At 44.1% G+C, this 26,660-nt stretch overlaps 1 protein-coding gene across 1 annotated transcript in view; it reads left to right on the top strand.

The window, feature by feature from the left end:
* The window catches only part of UGGT2 (UDP-glucose glycoprotein glucosyltransferase 2), a 1,372,316-nt gene that overhangs the window by 826,870 nt on the left and 518,786 nt on the right, over nt 1–26,660 (top strand). The window contains exon 21 of the mRNA XM_069204567.1: nt 16,908–17,114. Within this exon, the coding sequence (XP_069060668.1) occupies nt 16,908–17,114 (207 nt within the window). The remainder of the gene's footprint in view (nt 1–16,907; nt 17,115–26,660) is intronic.

Here is a 26,660-nt window from a genome sequence, read left to right as displayed (position 1 = left end):
TTACTTGGTTGTATCTCCATGCGTTCACAAAGCATTACTATCTGGACAGATAGGTTCGCCAAGAGGAGTATTTTGCCTGCTTGGCTGTGCAGGACTTTCTGGTTTGAGTTCACCCACCTCTGAATAGGTATTGTCTTGGTATCTATTTAAAGGGTGATGAGTCTGAGGCTAGAAATCTCTGTCAGAGGAACATCTTTTTGAATATCAGGGCTTTGCATCTGGGGACACAGAGTCTTGAAGGCAACTGATGTCAACATGCAAGAGTGGTGCCTGTATAAGCTCAACGCATCATTTCCGAAGAGGAACAGCGTAGGTGCGGAACTGCAAAGCTCCACCTTCCGGCATGCAGAGGTACTACTGGAAAGTTTCTGGATCCAGTCTGATTCCTGAGGGATGTTCAGAAGGTGAGGAATCTGCAGTTAGAAAGAGTCTCTACCAAAAAGAGCATTACCAAAGGTAAGTAAGTCATTCATGTAGCAAAACAAAGTTATTTACAATTTTAAATTGATTGATCAAGCCCCACCAGGTGAGTAAGCCATCAGAATCTTGACTTGATCCCACTGATGTCCTGATCTGCAAGTCTGAGAAACTGCAATCATTCAGTTACCATAATGTGCTTAAAATGTGGCAATTTGTCCAACACATGGAGCATAACCTGATAGAGAGGTATGCCTCATTTCTCTTAAGCTGTAAGGTCATGAAGGTGGATGCTTAAAAGAAGGTTTGGTTGCTTAGATGAATGGATGAATGAATGGATGGATTGGGTTTATAGGAAGCTGGCTTCGTGTGTACTATATCAAAATGAGATATAGTGTGCACACAGTCTAGGGGTCCCGAAAGGCTTAACAGAGGCTAAAGTAGATAATACTAATGCTCTATTTTGTGGTAATGTGGTCGAGCAGTTAGGCTTATCAGAGGGTAGTGCAAAGCATTTGTTGGACACACACAGACAATAGAAGCACACAGTCAATGACTTAACTCCAGACCAATTGTTTTTATATAGCAAAAATAACTTTTCTTAATTTATTTTTAGAACCACAAGATTCGAGTTGCAGGTAAGTACTTCAATAGGTTCACATTTCACCCATGTATCAACAGTACTTTGTTTGAAATCGATAAGTTATACAGTTCTTGAAATATTGGCAATAATCTGTTTTAAAAATGGACACTGCAATTTTCAGAAACAGTTATTGGGGGAAGAAAGGTTAGATCGTTTTACAGGTAAGTACACTTACAGTTCCAGTCTCCGGGGGGTAGGAAGTCCACAGATTGGGGTTCAAGTTAACCCCAAACACCCACCACCAGCAACATAGGACCGGCTGGGTGCAGAGGTCAAAGTGTAGGCAAAATTAACATGGGCTCCTATGGAGACTGGGGGCACTCAGTTTCAGATCTGCAGGCAGATAAGTACCCGCTACTTCGGAGGGCAGACTTCGAGAGTTTAGAGGAGCACAGGGGGGCACAAGTAGGCACCAAACATACACCCTCAGCGGCACTGGGGCGGCCAGGTCCAGGGTGCAAACAAGATGTCGGGTCTCCATTGATTCTCTATGAGGGAACCCCGGGGGTCACTCAATGGCTACAGGCGAGGTCCATGTTGTTGTCTTGGGCAAACACCAGCTGGCCAGGGTGGAGGGCTGCCTGCTAAACGTTGCTGCACCGGGCGTCGGTTTCTCCAAGGCCTGGGGACTGCGGGTGCATGGGTCCTTAGGCGTCATATCTTCGTCCACAGCTTTCGCGAACGGGGGGGTCCTCGGGATTCCCTCTGCAGGCGTTGTTGTGGAGGGGTGGAGAGGTCAACCCAGGGTGGGCACTTGCTTGGAATCACCTGGGGATCCTCTCTAGCTGCTTGGGCCACCTGGACACAGGCCATAGGCGTCGGGTGTAGAGTGGTTAGGACTCACATATTTGGGGTGAGGAGGGAGTCCTTAGTTGTTGGTTTCTTCTAGGACAGGGCCGCTGTCCACTGGAGTTCTTGGTCCTTCTGGGGTGCAGGGCAGTCTTCTGGAGCTTGGCAGAGGTCACTGGTCCCCGCTGGATGCATCGCTGTTCTTTTGCAGGTTCTTTGAAGCAGGAGACAGGCCGGTAGGGCTGTGGACATATCAGTTATTGTCTTCCTTCTTCTCTGCTCAGGGTTTCAGCTAAGCAGTCCTTCTTCTTCTTGTTAGGTCGCCAGGAATCTGACGACTTGGGATCAGGTAGGCCCTTAAATCCTAGATTTAGGGGCGTTTTAGGGGTCAGGCGGCAAACCATAAACTCAATATGGCTACACTGCACTTACAATGTCTAAGAATGGACTTGGGCACTGTAGGGGCATATTGCTTATGCAGCTATGCCCTCACCTGTGGTATGGTGCACCCTGCCTTATGGCTGTAAGGCCTGCTAGAGGGGTGTCTTCCTATGCCACAGGCAGTGGTTTGTGGGCATGGCACCCTGAGAGGGGTGTCATGCCAACTTTGCCTTGTTCTCCCCACCAGCACACACAAGCTGCAAGGGTAGTGTATATTTGCTTGGTGAGGGGTCCCCTAGGGTGGCATAATATATGCTGCAGCCCTTGGGGACCTTCCCTAGCCACAGGGCCCTTGGTCCCATGGGTACCTTTTACAAGGGACTTAACTATATGCCAGGGTTTTGCCAATTGTGGAAACAAAGGTACAGATTTTGGGAAAGATCACTGGTGCTGGGGCCTGGTTAGCTGGATCCCAGCGCACCTTCAATCAAAGTTGGCATCAACACTAGGCAAAAAGCGTGTGGGGTAACCATGTCAACAGTGGCACTTTCCTACAGTGGGTTTATTGGAAGGGAGGAAGGAAAGATGAATGTTTTACAATGACACACAAATAAGCAACTGACATTATGTTTTCATGTTGTTGAACTGCAGATCTGGTCTTCAATTTTATATGGAGTAATAATAATGTCAGCAAATAAGCAACACACAGTTTTCCCTATTTGAGGTGTCTTCCTACTGACATTATAGTTCCCTCTGTAGATGGTAGTCCTGTTAAGGATAGTTGTACATGGTGTTTCTAGACATTTTCCAGTGATTGTGTGGGAAGTTACATCTTAAATGATGAGGGGAAACATCATAGAAATTTGCTCAATGATATAATAAAAGCGTCTTTAGCACCTTTCTCCTTTGTCCTTCAAAATTATACAATATAGTATCATGCATCAGATTGCACAGTGACTTCACTCATGCTCATCTTTTTTGTATGGAGTTTTCTCCAATTTAAAGTGTTGCTGGGTGACATGTTTACAATGTGTGTCATTTAAGTCTCACCTTTTAGTTGTTCTTCAGTGTATGTCAAATATCCCTCAATTGAAAGGTGAATGAGTAAGTGATTTCTCAAAAATAGGCTTTGCTGATTAGCAACTGCCATAATGCTGCCCTTCTGAGTCACTCTCTTCCCTGATGTCACAGCACTCAATATGGATGCCCTACATCCGACTAGCAGAAGTAAATTTGGTATTCCTGATAGCCCTCATGTGATCCCCCCCGGGCCAATGATCAAGCGCTTCTGTCATTGTGCTGTCTTTTCTATGTTGCTTGCATGCCAATGGCGGGGCACAGACTTCCAAGCATAATCTGTGTGTATCTCCAGAGTTTTCTTCTCCACTTGAGCAAAATTATACTGTGTAGAAGACCTTGAGACTTGTGCATCCTAGCATACCTGGTAAGTGGCAAAGCAATAAACCACTTTCACACCAGCAGCACTAATGGAAGATGCCAGCGCTTTGGGTATAAAGGAGATCTATTAATAACTTCTACCGGTATCAGGGATGAGATTGTGTCGCAGAAGTATAAAGTCTCCGCAAAAAATTATTTGGATAATAATCTCTTTGCTACAGAGCAATGGTCCGACAACCAAGAAACTACTGCAGTGAATTGTGTAAAGAGAAGGTGGAAGTGTGAAGACACTTTTATGCCTGAAAAAAGAAAATTCATACGAAGGATCTTACCATAATAATATTTGAATGTGGGGCATTAGAAAACCAGATTCCAAAAAAGAACTAATAAAATACAGTCAAGACCTACTCCATGAGTTTCTCCGAGCACAAAATGTGAGCCTTAGGAATCTGGACAAAAATACACTGGATCTTCTCTACGTATCAGCAAATAAAAACTGTCCCCCCAGATGTACTTGCTAGAGTTCATTGTTTCGAAGTCAATAAGACCATTTTGTAGCAAGTATGAAAAGTGCAATATGCCACATTTTGTGATAACCTTATTTTCCTTTCAGGATTTAGGGCCAGATGTACAAAAATTCTGGATTGCGACTCGCAAATTGCGAGTCGCAATCCAGAATGCAGGATGGTGTCCCTGACACCATCAGCGACTTGCAAGGGGGTCGCAAAGCCCCACCTCATTAATATTAATGAGGATGGTCGCAATTTGCAATACCCTTGCGAGTGGCAGCACTCACAGGGATGGTGGCCTGCTGGAGACAGCAGACCACCATGTCCATGACTGCTTTTAAATAAAGCATTTTTTTTTTTTTTTTTTGTAATGCAGCCCATTTTCCTTAAAGGAAAACGAGATGAATTACAAAATGAAAAAAATGAAACGTTTTTGTTTCAGTTTTTCAGAGCAGGCAGTGGTCCACAGGACCAATGCCTGCTCTGAAAAAATGTTTTCCATGCCATTCACAAATGGGAAGGGGTCCCATGGGGACCCTTTCCCTTTTGCAAATGGGTTACCACCAGCGTTACACTGGTGGTAACTGCGATTGCTTTGCGACCGCGTTCGCGGTCACAAAGCAATGCAGCATCGCGCTGCGACTCGCAGTTAGGAAGGGGAATACCCCTTCCTAATTGCGACTCGCAGTCCCGTTTTGCGAGTCGGTAACCAGGTTACCGACTAGCAAAATGGGGATTGGGCATCGTGATGCGCTTTTTACACGTCACAAACAGCAACATTTGCTATTTGCCACGTGCAAAAACGTTGCTACATCTGGCCCTTAGTCCCTTTCCACATTGACCAAGAGAAGGGATGTAAAAACGGATCATTTATTTTTTGCAAAAATGTAAAACCTGCTGCTGGTAGGAGCTTCATTTCAAATTAATTATCAAATATAATGAAGAAACAATAGTCAAGACGATGAGGACTAAAGAAACCATAGCCTAGGTATTAAAATTTTGGAAGAGGAGGACCGTAAGAATTGCAACAAGACCGTGCATGGGGAAAAATTTAGACTCCCAGAAACTATGAAAAGGGAATGGCGTCTGCTGATTTTGAACAATAAACTGGCTGTTATAACCTTTTCAGATAATAGTTCCTAAAATTGTAGAATATAATATTTCTTTATCCAATTGTACTTTTAAAAATATGTAACCCAACATTAAGTTATTCTTTGGCACCAGACAAAATGCAGAGCTAACTAGAAAATGTGTTTTCAGTATATGCGTTGCCACGTACCAAGGATGTATAAGAAAATGCACTCAATCTAAAAGTAATTCCACAAATTAGGAGTTGATACCTGATTGTTTTGACTGCTTTTTCTTTGACAGATTTTGTAAGTCCTACCATGTGAATTTGGGGATGTGGGATTATTGAGGAGATGGATGGGCTGTTTGACTATACTGAATGCTTAGGTTGGACATATTCTTTGCACCCACATTCAGAAGTACTAGTTAACAAGTGCCAATGTAATGTTTTTTCAGCTCAGCACAACAGTGACTCACATCTCTGGAGCACTTTTAACTTAATTGCATGTAGCTACTAACAGTCACCCCATCTCCCTCCTCCCTTTCCCTGCCAAGGTTGCCGAGAAACTAGTCAACGCCCGCCTATCCCACTTCCTCGAAGCAAACAACACTCTTGACCCCTCACAATCCAGGTTCTGCAAGAAACACAGCACGGAAACCGCCCTCATCACATGCACTGACGACATCAGGACCAAAGTCGACAAAGGCAAGACTGTCACAGTCATCCTCCTACACCTCTCCGCAGCCTTTGACACGTCTGCCACCACACACTCCACACACGCCTCCACAACATAGGAATTCGCCACAAAGCCTTAGATTGGCTCACCTCCTTCCTCACCGACCGGACCCAGAGAGTCCGCCTTCCACCTTTCCACTCCACCACTACCAAGATCATCTGCGGAGTCCCCCAAGGGTCCTCCCTCAGCCCCACACTCTTCAACATCTACATGATCCCCCTAGCTAACATCCTCCGAGCACACGGTATCACTATTCTCTCCTATGCAGATGACACCCAACTCATCCTCTCCCTCACCCACAACCCCACCACCGCCAAAACCAACCTACACGCTGCTCTCCTCGACACCGCCAACTGGATGACTACTAACCACCTCAAGCTTAACTCCAACAAAACCAAGATCATCATCTTCGGCCCCAACAAAACCAAATGGGACGACTCCTGGTGGCCCACTGCCCTAGACCCCGCACCCACCCCTGCAAACCACGCACGCAACCTCGGCATCATCCTGGACCCCTCCCTCTCCACGACACAGCACATCAGTGCCCTAACCTCCTCCTGCTTCCACACACTCCGCACTCTAAAAAGATTCTTCAAATGGATTCCCCCAGAGACCAGGAAGACAGTCACCCATGCACTCATCAGCAGCAGACTAGACTACGGTAACGCCCTTTACGACGGCACCCCACTCAAACTCAAACGCAAACTCCAGATAATCCAGAACACAGCTGCACGCCTCATCCTTGGCCTCCCCTGCCACGAACGAATCTCACCACACCTCAAATCCCTTCACTGCCTCCCCATAGACAAAAGAATCACATTCAGGATCCTCATCCACGCTCACAAATCCCTCCACAACACTGGCCCAACCTACCTCAACGAAAGAGTGAACTTCCACACGCAACCTCCGATCAGCCGACCTCGCCCTACCCACAGTCCCCTGCATCCAACTCACCACCACAGGAGGCAGGTCCTTCTCCTACCTCGCCCCCAAAACCTGGAACTCCCTCCCCACCAACCTTCGCAAAACCAAAGACCTCCTGCTCTTCAGAAAGAACCTCAAGACATGGTTGTTCGAACAGTGACGCCCCCCTCCCAGCGCCTTGAGACCCTCACGGTGAGTAGCGCGCTCTATATATTTTTTTGATTGTGTATTTCTGAGTGTGTACAGGGCCACGGTTGCCATCTGGCTCTCTAGTATTTTCTTTGTGGGCTACAGGCTAAGAGGCTAATTTAATTGCAGGATGAGCTGCTATCGCCAAGCAATGCCCCATTGTCCTATTCTACTCATGGCCTCCTGCAATGCGGGACTAGTTTGAAATTTTTTGCCAAGGCTGATTTAGAATCATCCTCTGAAAAGGAAGTCCGTAATGAATAAACATATTCATTTGGGTGCATATTTTGCTTTCCTGCAAGAAACACATCTTATTAGACAATATGAGATCCCTAAATTGTGCTCCATCGAATATCCCCAATATTTCATCCTTTGTCTGAATTCACTAAAGGACGGTTGAAATTTTGATGAACTTTAGAGATTATCTTGTTAAACAGAGTATTTTAGGGATTGGACAGTAAAGTGCTTAATGTACAAGGAAAACTGAGAGGAGGACTTTATGATTTTCTCTGTCTATGCCCCAGTGAAAGGCAAAATTATTTTTGGCAACATGATTCCCAAATAGTAAAGTTATCACATTCAGTCTGTCTATAGCTGGAGAGTTTAATTCAGTACTCAACCTATGTTTGGGAGTATAGTATCTAAACTCACCAAAATGCCTACACCATCCATTAAAGAAAGAAGCACTTAGTGACTCCTGGAGGGTTTAAAGCTAGGGTGAGTGAAACTACACATTCATGACCCATGTTCGCAGATCCTATTCACAAATAGTTTTTTACTTGGTTTGGGGAAATCGCCTTGACAAAGACCTTGACTACAGAAATAGAAGTTAAATCGTTTTAACACCATTCCCTACTGAATTTAGAATTAAATATGGCATATTCTCCAATAGGTCCAACTTTCTTTAGGGGCTAATATTTAGGTTGCTATAGCTTGATATTTGCACACTAACACTGAAGAAATATCAATGTACATGACATGGAAGACAAAGAAGACATAGAAAGCATTACATAGGAGTAAGTTTATAAAATAAAATATAGCACATAGCTAAACAAAAGAACACATCCAATTAGAATTGGGATCAGAAATCAGACCATTGCATTGTACCATAAAGCAACAAAATGTTTCAGACAGCTATGCACTTTGAAAATCAATCTAGAAGCCTTGTTAACAGAAGAGGCTTAAAAGTAGTAGGACTATTTAAAAAAAAAAGTTTATTATTCACAAATATTCAGAGAATAGTCTACAACCTAAGATCCAGATGTAGTAGAAATGTAAGTTTCAAATTTAGGAAAAAAGGACCAATATTTATGAGGAAATGAGCAAAATAGGAATATTTATGCAAAACCTTGGCAAATGTACTGCAGCTCAGACTGCTAATAGAGAACAGCAGAAGGCATATCTGAACATAATTGCCCTGCTTTACCTCTCATGAACTTTGAGAAACCTTTGGATAGGACATCTTAAGGAAGAGGTTTTGCTAGCGATATGTTTTTTCCAACTGGTAAGGCACTGGGGGCCAGATGTAGGTAGGTTTCATTTTGCGAGTTGCAAATTGCGAGTCCCAGCGACTCGCAATTTGCAACTCGCAAAATTAAATGCAGAAAGGTGTCTCAGACACCTTCTGCGACTTGCTATGGGGTCGCAAAGACCCACCTCATGAATATTAATGAGGTGGGTCGCAGTTTGCGACCCCATAGCGAGTCTAGGCACTCACAGGGATGGTGGCCTGCTGGAGACAGCAGACCTCCATGTCTGTGACTGCTTTTAAATAAAGCAGTATTTTCTTTTTTCTTTTTGCAGCCCGTTTTCCTTAAAGGAAAACGAGCTGCAAAAAGAAAAAATACCAAAACCTGCTCTGAAAAATATTTTTTTGGGCATTCACAAAGGGGAAAGGGTCCCATGGGGACCCCTTCCCTTTTGCGAATGAGTTACCATCCACTTCAAGTGGATGGTAACTGCGAGTTGGTTTGCGACCGCTTTGGCGGTCACAAAGCAACTCTACATCGCGATGCGGTCACAAATAGGAAGGGAACACCCCTTCCTATTTGCGAGTCGTAATCACATTTTGCGAGTCGGTTGCGACTCGCAAAATGTGACTCTGCATCGCGTAAGGCCTTTTGCGCCTCGCAAACTGCGTTTTCCGCCGTTTGCGAGGCGCAAAAGGCTTCCTACATCTGGCCCTGGCATTTTTAGCTAGACATTTCGTTTTTACAGAATTTTGTGTCTTTTATTATAAAACACTTTCAACCACTCAAGTTGGAATTCTTTTGATTTGGTGTTGCTGATATTTAGTTTTGGCCCTAAATTCCAAAGATTTCCCAAGACAAGATATTGTAGTCAGTAGAGAAATCATTGATGAATAGTGCCTAATTAGTGCCACATTGTGAGAGATCGTCAAATTGTGTATAAAATGTTTGGCCTTAAAGTCCTTTTTTATCATAGATGTAAAATCCATTAATGAAATATCCTCTCAAGTCCAAGTCTGTAGCAACTCGTAATCGAATATAAAGAGAGACTGCAGTCATTATGATTGATAGATTCCTATCAAAAAAGGGAGTGAACTGTTAAAGTTCTTAAGTTAAAAAAGTGCAACAAAACAATCTCAACACATAGCTTATTATGCCAGTAAAAACAGACTCAAGATGAATAATTTCTCAGGGAGTACACTTCTCTATGTTAAAAATACTTCAAAATTATTTAGTCTCACGAATGGGTAATTCTGTGTTATGTTTGCCTGCGTATACATCAGAACAGTGCCTTCAAGACCATACTATGGGAAACAGTATTATAATTGATACAAAAAAACATGTAACTCCTACAAGCGCTTCATGAATTTTCTTTTGGAGGGTGACAACCTGGGGTACACAAGATAAATTAGACAATTTTAGTTTTTATGAGATTTACCTTCAGACTGTCTTCTTTTCAGTAGCTTGGTATAAAGTCCAGAGACCTCTGCAATCCAATAGGGGTGTTAAGCAGGACATCGTGATCATCAGCATAAACCAAGAGAGTGTTGCTGTTTTGCTATCTAACATAAGTGGAAAGTGTTTAACCAATGCAACGGAAAAACATAAATCAGCCAAATAGATATTTAGAAAATGTGAGGGCCATAGTACACCTTTTCTTAACCCCGAAAGTACGTAATCACTTCATTGGTAAACTGGGGTTGACCTATTTGAATTTGAACCCAAAAAGCAAAATTCGTTTTTGTATAAAGTATAATAACATGAGGTCACTATTCAATGAAACATCTTCGACCAAAGCCTGTTCCTGTCCACCCTATCAGATGCATAACTAGAGTCAATAAAGCAACAGAAAACCATGCCTCTATTAATTTTTACTTCCTTATCAGCAATCACATTTAGTGCAGTGACACAATCACAAGTACTATTTGGGCTTAGAAGGGCCAAGGCCCTTCTGAGTCCACTTTAACATTTGTTCCCTTTGTAACAAGTCCTCAACAGCATGTAATAAATATCTGGCAAAAACTTACTTAGTTTTATAGCATTTATATGACAGTTGTATAGAGCCTCCTGGCTATTTATTATTTCATCTTATCTGAGCACCATTCCACTAATATTTGGAAACCCTAACATCTCTTACAGTCTTCAGAAAACACATTTTTACCGTGGACTAAAGGAAGGTGAGACATTTGTTGGCATAAATTTTGACAGTGACTTACTATCTGCACTATCCCAGCAATGGTTTTGCTCTTACTTGATTTTGTTATATTGAAATCCAATATTGGATGTCCACCTAAGATATCAAAAAAGTGAATTCCATACACAAGACACAAATACTGTTGTTACCTACTCAAGAGATTAGGAAACCTGCCTTCTGTTTGGAACAATATCTTGGACAGAATGTCAAAATCCTTACAATATGTGCACATAAAAGAAAATTCATATCAAATCAGTTTTAGGTGATAGCATTCCCTGGGTAGAATTGCTTTCATTTACCTATGGTTGTCCGACTTCTGTTAGAAACATTGTGGCAAACAAGGTATGCTCTATGTCTACTTGACCTTTACTTTAATCAACACATATTGAAGATGTCCCTGTCCAAAACAATTGTAGCTCCTTGTGATCTGCATATCTGGTAAGTTGGATAATGAGATGTAGGTAGAGAATGCTTCTTGAGATAAACCAAAGGTAGGTGTTAGACCTGACAGCCTCAGGGTGGTCACTCCTAACTTTCTTCCTGCCTCCCTCCACTTTTAGATACGGTTTGTGCTGGTTTTAGGACTCTGCGTGCTTTACCACTGCTAACCAGTGCTAAAGTGCATATGCTCTCTCCATTTAAACATGATGACATTGGATCATATCCAATTGGATTATTTAATTTACTTATAAGTCCCTAGTAAAGGGCACTATATGTGCCCAGGGCCTGTAGATTAAATGCTGCTAGAGGGCCTGCAGCACTGATTGTGCCACCCACTTAAGTAGCCCCTTAACAATGTCTCCGGCCTTGAAAGGCGAGGCCTGTGTGTGCAGTTTCACTGCCAATTCGACTTGGCAATTAAAAGTACTTGCCAAGCATAAAACTCCCCTTTTTCTACATATACATCACCCCTAAGGTAAGCCCTAGGTAACCCATAGGGCAGGTTGCTGTGTAGACAAAAGGCAGGACATATACTTGTGTAGTTTACATGTCCTGCTAGTGTAAAATACAAAATCCTGCTGACTGGTGAAGTTGGATTCAATATTACTATTTTAGAAATGCCACTTTTAGAACATAAGCATTTCTCTCCACTTAAATCCTTCTGTGCCTTACAATCCACATATGGCTAAGTTCAGTTGACAACTCCCTTGGCATTCACTCAGACAAACCCCAAACACAGGATGCTCAGCCTCACTTGCATACATCTGCATTTTGAATGGGTCTTCCTGGGCTGGGAGGGTGGAGGGCCTGACACTTACATGTCGAAGGACTGTAGCCGGCCCTCACACAAAGGACTGCCACCCCCTACTGGGACCATGGCAGACAGGATTGAACTGAAAGGGGACCTTGTGCACTTCTAAGCCATTCTTTGAAGTCTCCCACACTTCAAAGGCACATTTGGGTATTTAAACAGTGCCTCTGCTCCTACCAGCTCAGACACTTCCTAGAGAAGAACCTGTGCTGAGAAGTGCTCTCCAAGGGCTTGGATAGAGCTTGTTCCCTAAAGTCTCAGGACCAAAAAGACTTCATCTCTGCAAGAAGAACTCCTTGTGCGTCGAAAATCAACGCAAGCCTGCCAGAAATGATGCACGCCAAATTGGAACGACGCAGCCTGACTTCGGAATGAGAAGATCGACACAGCGCCAGTGTAGTGACTGGAACTTTGACGCACAACCCACTAAATCAACGCACAGTCGAGCAGGTATGACGCAGGCCGACTTCCAGGGAAGAATCGACGCAGCGCCTGCTGTGCAGTAGAAATTTCCATGCAAGGCCCACCAGATCGACGCAGCCCCTGTGACTTCGTCCTGTCAGCGCCGGATTTCAACTCATCGTCCCAAGGGCGTCCAAAAACCCCGCAACCCAAAAAGGATCTAAGACCGATCGCTGGAAATTGACGCAAAGCCTTCCCTGCGTGAAAAATAAACAACACATCACCAAGTGCAGCCCGGGAAATCAACTCACACCTCCCTGTTTTCCACGTATCTCCTCCTCCTGTGGTTTGTGCGGAGATTTTGAACGCAAACCAGGTACTTTGTGCTTGCAAGAGACATTTATTGCTTTTAAGAGACTAAAGACACTTTATATAATTTTTACAGAGATATTTCAAAATATACTTATTGCATTCTTATCGTTTTGACTTACATTTATCCAGATAAATATTATATATTTTTCTAAACACTGTGTGGTGGGTTTTTGTGGCGTTCTACTGTGTTATTGTATGATTCATTGCACAAATACTTTAAACATTGCCTTCTAAGTTAAGCCTGACTGCTCAGTGTCAAGCTACCTAAGGGTGGGCACAGGATAATTTGGATTGTGTGTGACTTACCCTGACTAGAGTGAGGGTCCTTTCTTGGATAGGGGGTAACCTGACTGCCAACCAAAGACCCCATTTCTAACATTAGGCATATAAAAGATGTAGTATTAGCTGTAAGACTCCCAAATGCACATTCATGGAAATGCTGATGTGGAACCTATGAGTAACGGAAAAATAGCTGCAGTATTACCTAACCCACAGCCTCCAGTCAAGGCCAACTGGGTGTTTTCTTAATGCTCACCTTAATTAGGGCTCTTACTGAAGCAGATCTTTAGCCTAATGCATACATTCTCTTTTGAGCATAACATAGCCTATTTTGCCTTTTTTTCCTAATAATTGATTTTAAGAGTGAAAATTCCATTTGGACCATTAAAATGTTATTTTCTGTGCTCTGATGTGAAAACCTCGTGTAACTTAACTTTATATTGGAATATTGATATTACACTGTATGTAATGGCTTCACCTGTACCTAACCAAATAAGTAAAGTTTATTTGTCAGGCATAAGTATAATAATCGCAAAGTGATTGGCGATTGTTGGACCTGACACGTGGTGGTAGTGGTTCCCCAAATGTTTTTGCTTTTTTCTAGCAACCTGTACCCTGGTGGTTTTCCTATATGGCTACGAAGCTGGCACCATTTGCCAGGGTGTGACATTTGCGCACGGGTATTCTGAGATAGGAACTGAGCCTGAACGAGCAGGCCAGTAGTGGTGCACTTGCACCTTTGTGGTGGCTTTAACAAAAGTGTCCAACATGACCAGCAGGCATGGGTATGTGCCAGGGCATATGTGCCCCAGGGAGTGTTGAATACCCATGCATGTTCATACTATCTATGAGAGCTGCTCTTCCCATAAGGTAAAATGGGAGAATGTGTCTTATTAAGTCCAGCTGCAATAGTGAATAACAGGGGAGCAGCCTCGTGATGTTTAGTATTGTTAGATTCAGAATGACAAGCCCCATTCGGATGGTGAAGGTGGTTTTGTCATCGATGCCCTAGAAATGACACTTCTAGGAAGTGGGCATTTCTAGGTTCGGACGTGTGTCTCGTGTCCTGTAAGTTAGGCTCCATTCCACGGATCACGAGTCAAGAGCACATCTGTGCATTCCCTAAGTGACCACTATAAAACTTGGGCATCCAGAATAGATCCCTCCCTCGCATTTGTGACCTGGATAGATAGATTGAGGAGAGAGGTTTTTAAGACTTGGCATCTCGAATCCAGGGCATGACTCCCCTCCCTTTAGATAAAGATCCACATTCCAGATCCTCAGGGTAGACAGGGAAGAAATTTAGTCAGAAATCTGTGGTTCAAAGGAGAACCCTTTGAACCACCTCCAACTTCAAAGAAACCATCTAGTATAACAAGAGGTACTGACCTCTGCAAGGCAGAGTAACCTTTAAGGTGATGTGGGATTGGTGCTGCTGGACCACATGGGCACACTGCCAGAGGAATCTGTTGTGCTCAGGAGGATAACTGACGGGGGAGGGGATTCATGCTCTCCTTCCTGCTTTGAGACTGGCCTGGGGCTGATTGAATGCTGCTGTGTAGCATCACAAAGGGTAACTCTCCAAGGGCACGTTGGCTTGCTCTCTGTTCTCGGAAGATGTCTCAGCAACATCGTAGACCTCCAGAGAGGGACTTACAGCCACAACTGGTAATACCTGGAGAGCGGTGCCCTCTGCTGCGTGTACATCGTATGCTGGATTTCACCTGGCAGCAACGGCATTAGCGTGGCCTAAGTATTGTGTCTAGAGAACAGAATTGCCTGTGCAGAGCTTGCCAAGGATTGCCCAGATTTCAGGTGTGTGGCCCTTCATCATGGGGACTACTGCACACCGGAACGCCTTCTTGGTGTGGATAGGATCACCCAGTACGGGACCCTGCAGGCCCGCTTTTGTTGAATGTGCGGCATTTCTCTCGTGTGAGCCTCAGCTGCATGCTCATTGTGTACGGTGTCCTGTTCATTGGTTGCAACCCATCGGAGGTGGGAGTACAACCTGGAAGTATAGAGGATTGAGAAACCCACAGTGTGTCCAATACGTAGGAATCCGATCTTATAGCATATATCGATTTGAGTTGTAGAATTGACACATTGAGTCAAAGTGGTAGATCCAAAATCTGTTTATTGGTGCACATTTAAGCAAAGAGCCACAGAAAGCCACAGAAAACCTGCGTTGTGCTGTATTTGGCCTTGTATGGCACAGCTGGACTTGTGTCAAAGTGTGTGACGGGGAGTCTGTTAGATCTAAAGTCATGGCACACTAGACAGTGTGCTCATTCCAGAGAGGTACGGAAGTTCTGAGTGTGATCGGAGGAACTAGTGCAACTCAGTTCATCGTGCGCTTAACGTTGTGCCTTCCAGAGGGGTGCAAGATTTACATCCTTTGTGGGAGAGTCCAGGATTGACTGGTGCGGTTCAGGTCATCACACACCAGACTAGTACCTCTTTCTGAGGAGGTACCACATGAGAATTGGCTTGTGAGTGAATGTATGATTGAGGCGACTCAGGTCGGCGGACCCCTGATATTGTGCTCCTATTTGCAGAGATACAGCAGTAAGCCCTTTTCACGTGGGTTTGTAACCGTCTGGGGTCACTTGAGTCCTCATGCCCCCAGACACATCATCTCCTGGTACTTGTCATGTGCAGCTGGAAGTGTCGAGGGTGACTTATGTCAACAAGCGCCGGCAGCGCCTCTCTGTTCTGGAGGTGCTGAAATTGGCAGCTATTTGGTAAAATTAAGCTGGCTGGCAAGGCTGGGCACCTCAGTGTCCACTGACGTTCCCAGTGGCCCTCCATCTGTATTTTGCAGACCTCTGAGTGAACCTCCTGTGGGGAGCCTGAACGTCTCCTCCTTGATTGTGTACCAGCTGTTGTTTTTTCCCTTTCTCTCCCCTCGACCCCAGAACCTTAAGACTGGTGACTAGCCATGAGTGGCCCAGTAACCAGAGAAAAGTTGATGCAATCTTTGGAGGGGTGGGATAGGTGAAGCTTGTTGATGGGTGAGGGGCGGTTTGAGAACCAGAGTGCTTGCAAATATAGTGGCCTCCTCTATCCGAGTATCAGGGCACCTGATTAGGGATGCCAGGAGTGAATGTGTGCAAGTAAGTGTGTGCATGTGCCAGCTGATACCCATGTCACCGCATGGCAGGCAGAGTTGATGTGTGGGAATGAGGGCGGGTGAATGCGAAGGCAGTACCCTGTCAGGGAGTTCTTACTGTTGGCATTACATCTTACTAGTGCTTACAGTGCTACGCAAAATTGTTGTAAGCCTTGTTGTAAGCCTTGTATGTCCATTTTGCTGCTAAAGTTGCACTCCAGGGTGCACCCTGAATTTGTGTTTACACTGATTGTGGGGAATTCTAGGGTGGGTCATGTGCTGACAACGTTTGGCACCTTATGTGTGTACATGTGTGTTCATTCAGTAGTTGTGTTTAACACAGTTGCGCCCCATATAGTGGTTTGTATTGCAAATTGGGGCATAGGCCCAGAGTTACATTATAACCGTACTGTGTTGACAAGGTGTGTGTTGAGTACTATATTTTTATACATACTCTGTGTGTGAAGTCTCTTTTGTGTCGTGCAGCGTGGTTGTGGCAGGTAAGTGCTGTGTCCTTGCTTTACACGTTGCCTCTGTGAAAAGCCTGACTGCTCTGTGCCAAGATACCTAAGGGTGAGGTCAGGTTATACAGTAAGTGTAATCACCCACCCTTAACGAGAGTGGCAGGTTCTACCTGGCTAGTGTCCTGCCTCAGCCAACCAGAACGTGCCGCCTCCAACAGCGATTATTACAAAATGTATGTAATGTTTGTACGTTGCTGAAAATAAAACCGTTACACATGATTGATAACTTCTTAACAATCCCCTTGCAGAAATCGAGCAGCAGTGCACGACTTGGATTTATTATCAATCCCAAGTCCCCTGTAACAGAAGACAGCACTAAAACTTCAAGAGGTATTTTGGCAGCCCTTCTTACCCAGAAAAGGAGCACTTTGCACAGGTTTTTAACTAAGCTGACTACGAAACAAACTGCTGAGGCACTTTCTTCTGGAGTGAAAATGAAGGAGTTTGTGACTTTGGTAAGTAAATGGTGATGTGGATTCGAATTAGATATGTGGGCTAGTTCTCGTAAGATTAACATTGCTGGAATCAAAAATGTCCAAAGTCAGAGAATAGTAACTCATTCAGTTCGGGATTTTCCTTTGCAGTCTGTTTTTTGTGGTCAGATTTTTATAATATTCTTGTGGGAAATATCGGGAACAGTGGAATGACTCAAACCTGGCATTGGAAAATTTGTGTTTTATATAGTTACCATTTTACAAAGTGCTTCCTTGTTAATTTTGCCCTATGCAACTAAGGAATGACAAAGTAAAGAAAGAATTGATAAACATGTTTCAGGAAAGATACCAGTAGTTCCAAGTTGGCACACACCTACCATGTGATTTGTGCTGCCTTGCACACCCATTACACTGAGCAAAGGCTCCTATGCATGACCTGAATGATTAAAGAATCAAATGTTGATTTCAATGAACAGGCTTAAAATAAAAGCAGCATAAAATTGCAGTTTCTGATGGAAACTTAGAGTCACAGATTCCTCATCTTAAGAATATCCGCTGGTGACAGACTGAATATATAGAAATTTGTCATCAGTGCTTCCATGCGCTGATGTGGCTCTGCGATGACTCCATATGACCTCAGTGGTAACTGAGCGCAACTACATATAAGCCCTTCCACTTTATGCTGATGTCAGTTCTTTTCTTTCGGGGCCCTTCCATGTGGATCTGGAGCTCTGCTCCCAACTGTGTGGTTTTGTCAACACTTTCTAAATTATGTCAGACAGTGTGCTGGGGGACAATGTCTTCCCTGAAAATTACAGCATTCAAGCTGTGCCATGCCTCAGGAAGTGGATGTTGGCCATGGAGCAGCATGATGTTTGCTGTTGGTGCTTGGGCTCTAGTGATGACTCAAAATTATGCAATAATTGCACCCAAAGGTGATTCAGGAGTGGAAGATGAAACTCTGCATAGCTGAACATAGGAAGTAATGGTTCAAACATAGATCTCACTCTAGCTTCATCCAAGTTGCAGGACTGCTCGCATTGCCTGTCTAGGATTTGGCCCTGCACAAAATTCCACTCTCACTTCAAGTCTTCAGCTAAGGTGAAGATGTGACATAAGAACAAGAAGGCCAAGTAGGAGTCAGCCCCATCTCGTCAATGTAAATCAGGCAAGAAGGTGCAAGGATGTGAAGTGTTTTCTGACTCCAATCCAGTCTCAGGGTTTGTCTGGGTGCATTATCTTTGATGACCCCCCTGTAGGTTTCAGCCTTCATGGAGACATCTCTTTCAGATGCTTCCAGCTTCTTCTGGCGCATCATCGGGCCCCACAGAATGACAAGGGGCTCTTGTTTGGACTTTTACCAGTGGGCAGATGAGGCAGACAATTTGCTCCCCCCTTACTATACTAATAATTGGCCATACCTGAATTTTCAAAATGCTGGTGATCTGGATACATCCCTAGAGAAAGAAAAGGGCTTGCCTCTTGAGCCATCAACAGAAGAAAGTGCCTCTTTCACAGTAGTTGGGCATAGGGCAGCAGAAGTACTTGATTTACAGCTGCCTACTGTTGAAACCAAGACAAACTTGTGAACTGGAATTCTTCAACCAGGTTAATCTTTTTCTGCTCAGCCAGGCTTTTACAGACACCCTTTTAGCCCCATGGTCTAGGTCAACCGACCTCTTGCCAGGTGATTCCAGGGGACCGGCCTACAGACAGTGCTAGCCCCTTCAACCTGTGCAGAAGCAGGCCACCGTCCTTTCAGGGCAGAGGTCGTTGTGGTTGGCAAGGCTGTTCGTACCAGAAGTTCACTCTCCTCTGCCTGTTTCCTAACCCTGCTGCAGCAGCTGTAAAAACACTTTAAATTACTTTAACAAACCCACACTCAGGTGATAGATTTGCAGAACGCTTCTTGACTCCCAAGAGGGTATCCAGGCATTAGCAGGGTCAAGTTGATTATTTGAATAGTCAGGTCTTCAGAGACTTTCGGAACTCTGGAAGAGATGGAGAAGTCCGAGGAGGAAACATTAGCTCTTTCCATGTCTTCGTTGATATTAGGAGCTACTTTCGCTTCAGCTGTATCAGATGCGGAGGTGAGGATTAGAGAAAGGGAAGTAGAGAGGTCGTCTCTGGTGGGCTGATGGAATTTTAGGTGGTGCTTATAGTAGATGGGTCTGCAGTTGCAAAGGGCCTTGTATGCATGGGTCAGGAGCTTGAACTGGCATCTTTTCTGTACAGGAAGCCATTAGAGCTCCCTAAGGTAATTAGGATGTGGGTTCATCTCAGGCGATCCAGGTTGAGTCTGGCTGTGGCGTTCTATATGATCTGTAGTTGTCGGAGTAGGTGATCTGTGATCCCTGCATAGAGAGCGCTGCCATAGTCATGTCGGCTGTAGATGAGGGTCTGGGTGATGGTGTGTCTTGAGCTTTGGGGTAGTCATTTGAATATCTTACGAAGCATGCAGGAATGAAGAAGCAGGAGGAGGAGAAGGAGTTGACCTGTGTCGTCCTGGTGAGCTTGTTGTCCAGAATGATGCCTTGGTTCCTAGCGTGGCCAGTGGGTCTAGGAGTAGGTCTGAGTTCTGAAGGCCACTATGATGTGTGCCATGGTGAGCTTTAGTTTCCGAAGATCAGTGCCTCAGTCTTGTCCTAGTTGAGCTTGAGGCAATTGTCTTTAATCCAGTTTGTGATGTCTGTCATGCAGCCGTGGAAGGTGGTCTTAATGGTGTCTTTGGAGAGGATGAGTTGTGTGTCTTTGGCGTAGGATATGGTGTTGAGTACTTGGGTTTGCGTGATGCTGGCCAGAGATGTCATATAAAAGTTCAAGAGGCTGGGCCTGAGCAAGGATCCTTGCGGTACATCACATTTGATTTCCTTGGATTCGGCGGTAAAGGCAGACTTTTTTTGCATTCTTGCTGTGAGGAAAGAGGCAATCCATCTGAGAGTGGCTCCTTGGATGCCTATGTTGTGCAGCTTTGTGATAAATGTGTAGTGGGAGACCATATCAAAGGCTGCCGATAGGTCTAGGAGGATCAGAGCCGCAGCCAGTAGGAGGTAGGATACTATATTTCCTTCCCTTCCAGTGTGGGGATCCATCAGTTTGACAGTTGAGTCTTGTAAATCATCCATGGGGCTGCGCCCTACCTCCTGTTTCCTCCCTGTCCTATTCTCCCACCTCACCCAAAGTCAGAACTACTCAACAGAACATTCCACGATCTTCCTGCAGGAAGTCAACATTCTGCTGGGCATGAGTGCCATTGAGCACGCACCAGCTTTGAAATGAGTAGAGCTATTTGTTTTACTTTCTCCTACCGAACAAGTCCTCAGGCTTAAACTGGACCTCCAATGAATGCCTTTCTTCAGAAAGAGAAATTTACAATGCTCATCTTGCCCCAGAGTCCATCAACTCTGGACCAGAGAGAGTAGCTGGTGTCCCTGGAATTGCAGGACGCATACCTAATATACCAGTCAAAGGTGTTATCTGTGGTTGGTAGTGGGGTCAGAATACTTCCAATTTGCTGTGCTCCCTTCAGCCTTTCCTAGGCCCCTTTATTGTTCACAATAATGATGATGGTGATTGCTGCCCACCTTTGATGGTCGGGAACACGTGTCCTTGTACCTCAATGGCTGCTTAAGACAGACTCACCACAGTCAGTGGTAGACCTCCTTCAAACAACGGCCGAACTCCTGAAATCATTGCCGTTTTCCACCAATGAGCCAAAGTTCCTCCTGTGTCCCAAGCAGAGGATCCCCTTTATTGGGAATGTTCTGGATGCAGTGGCACTCAAGCCCTTTCCACCACCTCAAGACCAGGACATTTAGCATATGATCCAGATGTCTTTGGCTCAATTCCGGGTCTTGGTGATGGCAGCTGTAAGGATTCTTGATCTCCTTGCCTCCAGTGTCCTTCTAGCTCCAAATGCTAGGTGGCATATGTGGGTCCTGCACTGGAACCTCAAGATGCAGTGGGCCCAATATCAAGACTGCCTTTCCTACTCTGTCCAAATCTCACAGGAGATGGCTCAGGATCTTGTGTGGTGACAGATAAATGCTACCTAGACCTGTAGAAGGTCACACTCCCTTCCTCACTTACACTTCACATTTGTGACAAACTCATCATTGCTGGGGAGTGGGGACAAACTAGGGGAGGTGGAGATCAGAGACCCTTGGCGCCCAGCTGAGAGCCCTCTCCACATCAACCTTTTGACACTTGCGTCGATCCGTCTGGCCCTTCCTGCTGTCCATCAAGCAGAGGTTTGTGCAGATCCTCAAGGACAACATGTGGGCAAGGCCAGGTTGTACTGCATAAGAATGACAGAGTGGGGTCCTCTTTATTTAAATCACCATGCATTTTATCAAATTCTGACTTGCATGTTTCCCCTGAAGCAGTTTGTCATGCCAAAAGAGAACTTGAACTTAGTACTGACATTTTTTGTTTGCACTCTTTTTGAACCAATGCATAGCTGTGCAATGGGACTGCTATTGCTCAATTCAGTCTACCTAATTGTCATCACCTCTGTGTGTCTCATGAGTGAACTACAGGTGATCTTGTTGCAACAGCCCTACACCACCTTCTTTCAGGACAATTGAAACTGGACAGCCTTTCTTACCCACAGATGTAACGCTCTTACATGCTAAGCAGTCTGTCAGTCTGCCAACTTTTTTCACTCTACCTCATTCTTCCAACAGAGGAGGAGAGACTCCATCAGCTGGACTCCGAAAGGACATTGAGCTTTTACAATTGTAATTGTATTTATTTAGTGCTTACTACCCCTGATGGGGCATCAAAGCGCTTTTCAGCGAGTAGCATGCTACTCCAGAACCCAAAAGGATTAGTGGTGGGATTAGTATAGGGAAATATGAGTACGGTATTAGTGTTAGTATAGGGAAGTATGAGTTAATTTGAGCAGAGGACATGTGAGTCTGTTATTTGATTTGATTAGAATAATGGAGGGGTAGAGGAGGGAAGAACCCAGAAGTGTTAATTGGAGATCATAGTAGTAAGATGAGGTTTGGGATGAGTAAAGGAAAGGTGGAGTATGTAAGAGTCTGTAAAAAGGGATTAGGGAGATCATAGTAATTAAATGGAGTTTGGGATGAGTCAAAGGAGAAATAAATGAGGGAGAATTTAGTAGGGTTGTTTGGGAGATCATAGTCGTAAACTGAGGTTTGGGGTGAGTCAGGAGGGGTAGAGAAGAGTCTGGGAATGGTTATTTTGGAGATCATAGTAGTAGAATGGGTTTGGGATGAGTCAGAGAGTTGAGATAGAGGATAGATTGATAGAGGTATAGTGTGATGGTCAGATGGAGTAAAGCTTTCAAGAGAGTAATTCGTTTTTTCTCTTTTACAGTAGTATTAGAGTAGTAAATATATAGCTACATGATTACGTAATCAAGGGAATAAATGTGTAAGGAATATATTATAGTAAGAATTAAAGTTGTATTGTATAAACACAGGCGTTCAAGAGTTACAGTATTTCAAGTTAATTTATTTGTGTACTTCTATAACAGTATTTTATCTTTCCTCAATATTTCAATAGTGAAATGCTTGTAGATAAATAGTTAAAATATTATTATCTATTGCAATAGATAAAAAACAGAGACTCATAAGCGTTTAATCAAGCAACTTGTATAGAAATTCTGCAGTGACCTATGAGCATGTCAAGAGTAGAATAATCTACACATATACATATACATAGAAACATACACATATACACACATATATATATGTTCGATGGCATGTGTAGCTGCAGATACACATGCCGTGTGTTAGTCCGCCATCTAGTGTTGGGCTCGGAGTGTAACAAGTTATTTTTCCTGAAGAAGTCTTTTTAGAGTCACGGGATCGAGTGACTCCTCCTCTTTAGTTCCATTGTGCATGGGCATTGACTCCATTGTTAGATTGTTTTCTTTCCGCCATTGAGTTCGGATGTGTTTCCTCTCACTCTGAGATTTCGATTCAGAAAACTTTGCAAAACTTTCTTTTCCTTGGTATTGTATCAATCGGGTAAAATATCTTGCATCGACACAGCAGTACCGTAGGGAAACCATTTAGTTCGCCCTTCGGGGCGCGCGCGCCCAACTCGGACCTATTCGGGCCGACCACATGGAGAGCCTTATGGATCGGACTCCATTCTGATTCTGCCCTCGGTGCCACACGAAATACCCATACACAGACCAGCGTTTGGTTTGCAACCTCTGCCTTTCTCCGGACCATCGGGAGGAAAACTGTGAGGCCTGTTGATCCTTCCGATCGAAAAAGACTTTAAGAGACAGAAGAGCAAGAAGGCTTGAAATGGTGTCGAAGAGTGGAGAACATTTCGACGTAGAAGAAGAACTATTGCAGACAGCGGTCTTAGTCCGAGATTCGGAGTCGGAGCAGGAATCTGAGGAAGACAGACCCGTCACAGCTGGCCAGCATGTGAGTACGTCTGCCCCTGCACCCTCACAAAAGAAAAAACAAAAGGCCTTGGGTATGCCACTGCCGGAAGGCCATGGCTCGGCCCGAAAAAAAACTGTAGTTGACCGACCCTCCAGTTTGGCACCGAAAAAGGCCACCCCCTACAAAAACCTTGGAGTCGACAAAAAGCTCTGTTTCAGACTCCAGTAAACACCAAATTTCGGAGTCGAAAATAAGAAAAACTGTTTCGAAGCCGAGACCTTCCTCTGCCTTTTCGATCCTGAAAAAACACACTTCGGAGCCCAACAAACCAGCATATACAGAGGAACACAGACTTTCTAAAAGACTTAAAGAAAGCCACAAAACTTATGAGGAGGAGTCAGAGGTAGAACCAATACTTCAAATTATGGATGAGAGGCAATCCAGGATCCCCATCCATAAAGAAACAGGGAGAATTGTCACAGCACCTCCTTTAAAAACAAAGAGGAAGCTGGCATTTCAGGAGGAATTGGACACTATGCAGCCCCCAGCTAACGTGCCAAAACAGAAAGAGAAGTCAGCACCTCCTCAGTCTTCTCCTCCTCAATCTCCGCACCTATCTACCTCTCCTCACACCAGCCCTACACCAGTGCAGTCGCCAACTCATTCAAATGACTCACAACAGGACACTGTTGATCCATGGGATCTTTATGACCCTGATCCCATCCCAAGTAATGATTGAAACAGCTACCCCTCTAAACCATCACCACCTGAGGATACTACTGTATACAACCAGATTATAGCTAGGGCTGCAGCCTATCATGGGGTTACAATGCATACAGAACCACTAGAGGAGGATTTTTTATTCAACCCATTATCCTCAACTCATTCTAGGTACCAATGTCTCCCTGTGCTCCCAGGCATGGTAAAACATGCAGATCAAATTTTTTATGAGCCGGTGAAAGCACGCATTATAACACCTAGAATAGAAAAGAAGTACAAACCTGCACCTTCTGACCCTGATTATATTACGCATCAGGTACCACCTGATTCTGTTGTAGTTAGTGCTGCCAGGAAGAGAGCAAATAGTCAGTCTTCAGGAGATGCACCCCCTCCTGATAAGGAATGCAGGAAATTCGATGCTGCAGGGAAAAGGGTTGCGTCCCAAGCAGCAAACCAATGGAGAATAGCGAATACACAAGCACTACTAGCTCGTTATGATAGAGCCCATTGGGACGAAATGCAAGATATAATGCAGCATCTTCCCAAAGAACACCAGAAAAGGGCTCAAAAGGTAGTGGAGGAAGGGCAAGCTATCACAAACAACCAAATAAGATCTGCCCTAGATGCAGCAGATACCGCTGCAAGGAGTGTCAACACTGCAGTCACTATACGTAGACATAGATCTTCTGGATTCAAGCCAGAAATACAACAGGCTATGTTAAATATGCCCTTCGATAAAAAACACCTTTTTGGGCTAAAGGTAGACACAGTAATAGAAAAGCTATGAAAAGACTCCAACACGGCTAAAGCAATGAGTGCACTCTATTCTACACCATATAGAGGGTCATTTCATAAACCTCAATTTCGAGGTGGTTTCAGACACAGCTCTCAGAGGCATCAACCTCCCAGACAAAACCAGCCTACCAAACACAGTACCAACGAGGTGGTTTTAGAGACACATATAGAGGACAATACTCCAAAAATAGAGGAAAATTCCAGACCTCTAAGCAGCATGCAGCACACACAAAACAGTGACTTTCCTCACTCCCTTCCACTCCACACCTCTTCTGTGGGGGGAAGACTACAGCAGTTCCACACACATTGGCAAAATATTACCACAGACAACTGGGTGCTATCAATTATCCACAATAGTTATTGCCTAGAATTGATAAACACCCCTCCAACTATTCTACCAAGGTTTTATAAACTAACCACAGAACACACAATTCTGTTACAAGAAGAGGTCCAATCTCTACTACTCAAACAAGCAATAGAGTTATTTCCACAGTCTCAGATATGAACAGGAGTTTATTCACTATACTTTCTAATTCCCCAAAAAGATGGCACTCTCAGGCCAATATTGGACCTCAGGCCCCTCAATCTTTACATCCTGTCAGAACATTTTCACATGGTAACTTTACAGGATATCATCCCACTGCTACAAAAACAAGATTTTATGACAGCCTTAGACCTCAAGGGTGCGTATTTTCACATACCCATCCATCCTGCCCACAGAAAATACCTCAGGTTTGTCATTCCGGGAAAACACCACCAATTCAAAGTGTTACCCTTTGGAATAACAACAGTGCTAAGGGTATTCACAAAGTGCTTGTCAGTAGTGGCAGCTTACCTAAGAAGACAACATATACATGTCTTTTCATATCTAGACGATTTACTAATATAATCAAGCAGTCGTACACAATGCCAAAATCATAGACGTTATGTAATACAAGCTTTACACACACTAGGTTTCTCAATAAACTACCAAAAATCACACCTCCAACCAGCACAAATACAACCGTATTTAGGTGCCATACTAAATACTCAACAAGCTCTAGCATATCCAAACACACAAAGGATACAAGCTTTACAAATTCTAATTCCACAAATAAAACCAAATCAACAATACACTGTTAGATTTGTCATGAAAATTCTAGGAATTATGGCATCCTGCATTGCAATTGTTCCACACGCAAGATTAAAAATGCGGCCCTTACAACAGTGCCTTGCACAACAATGGTCACAGGCACACGGTCAACTCCAAGATCTAGTGTCGATGGACCGCCAAACATATATGTCCCTTCAGTGGTGGAATTCTACCAATCTAATCAAAGGGCGGTCATTTCAGGACCTTGTGCCTCAGACCATAACTACAACAGATGCATCAATGATTGGTTGGGGAGCTCACCTAAACAATCACAACAATCAAGGACAATGGGATGTCAAGCAGAAACAGCTACACATAAACCACTTGGAGTTATTAGCTGCCTTTCTAGCACTCAAAGCTTTTCAACCTCTTCTCACACAGAAGAATGTTCTTATCAAAACAGACAACATGACAACCAAGTATTATCTCAAAAAACAGGGAGGGACACATTCATCCCAACTGTCCCTTCTAGCCCACAAAATTTGGAAATGGGCAATCCTCAACCAAATTCATCTATTGGCACAGTACATCCCAGGGATATAC

The sequence above is a fragment of the Pleurodeles waltl genome, chromosome 8, assembly GCF_031143425.1.
Source record: "Pleurodeles waltl isolate 20211129_DDA chromosome 8, aPleWal1.hap1.20221129, whole genome shotgun sequence".
In the NCBI taxonomy this organism is placed as follows: domain Eukaryota; kingdom Metazoa; phylum Chordata; class Amphibia; order Caudata; family Salamandridae; genus Pleurodeles; species Pleurodeles waltl.
This window is presented reverse-complemented; position numbering and strand designations above follow the sequence as displayed.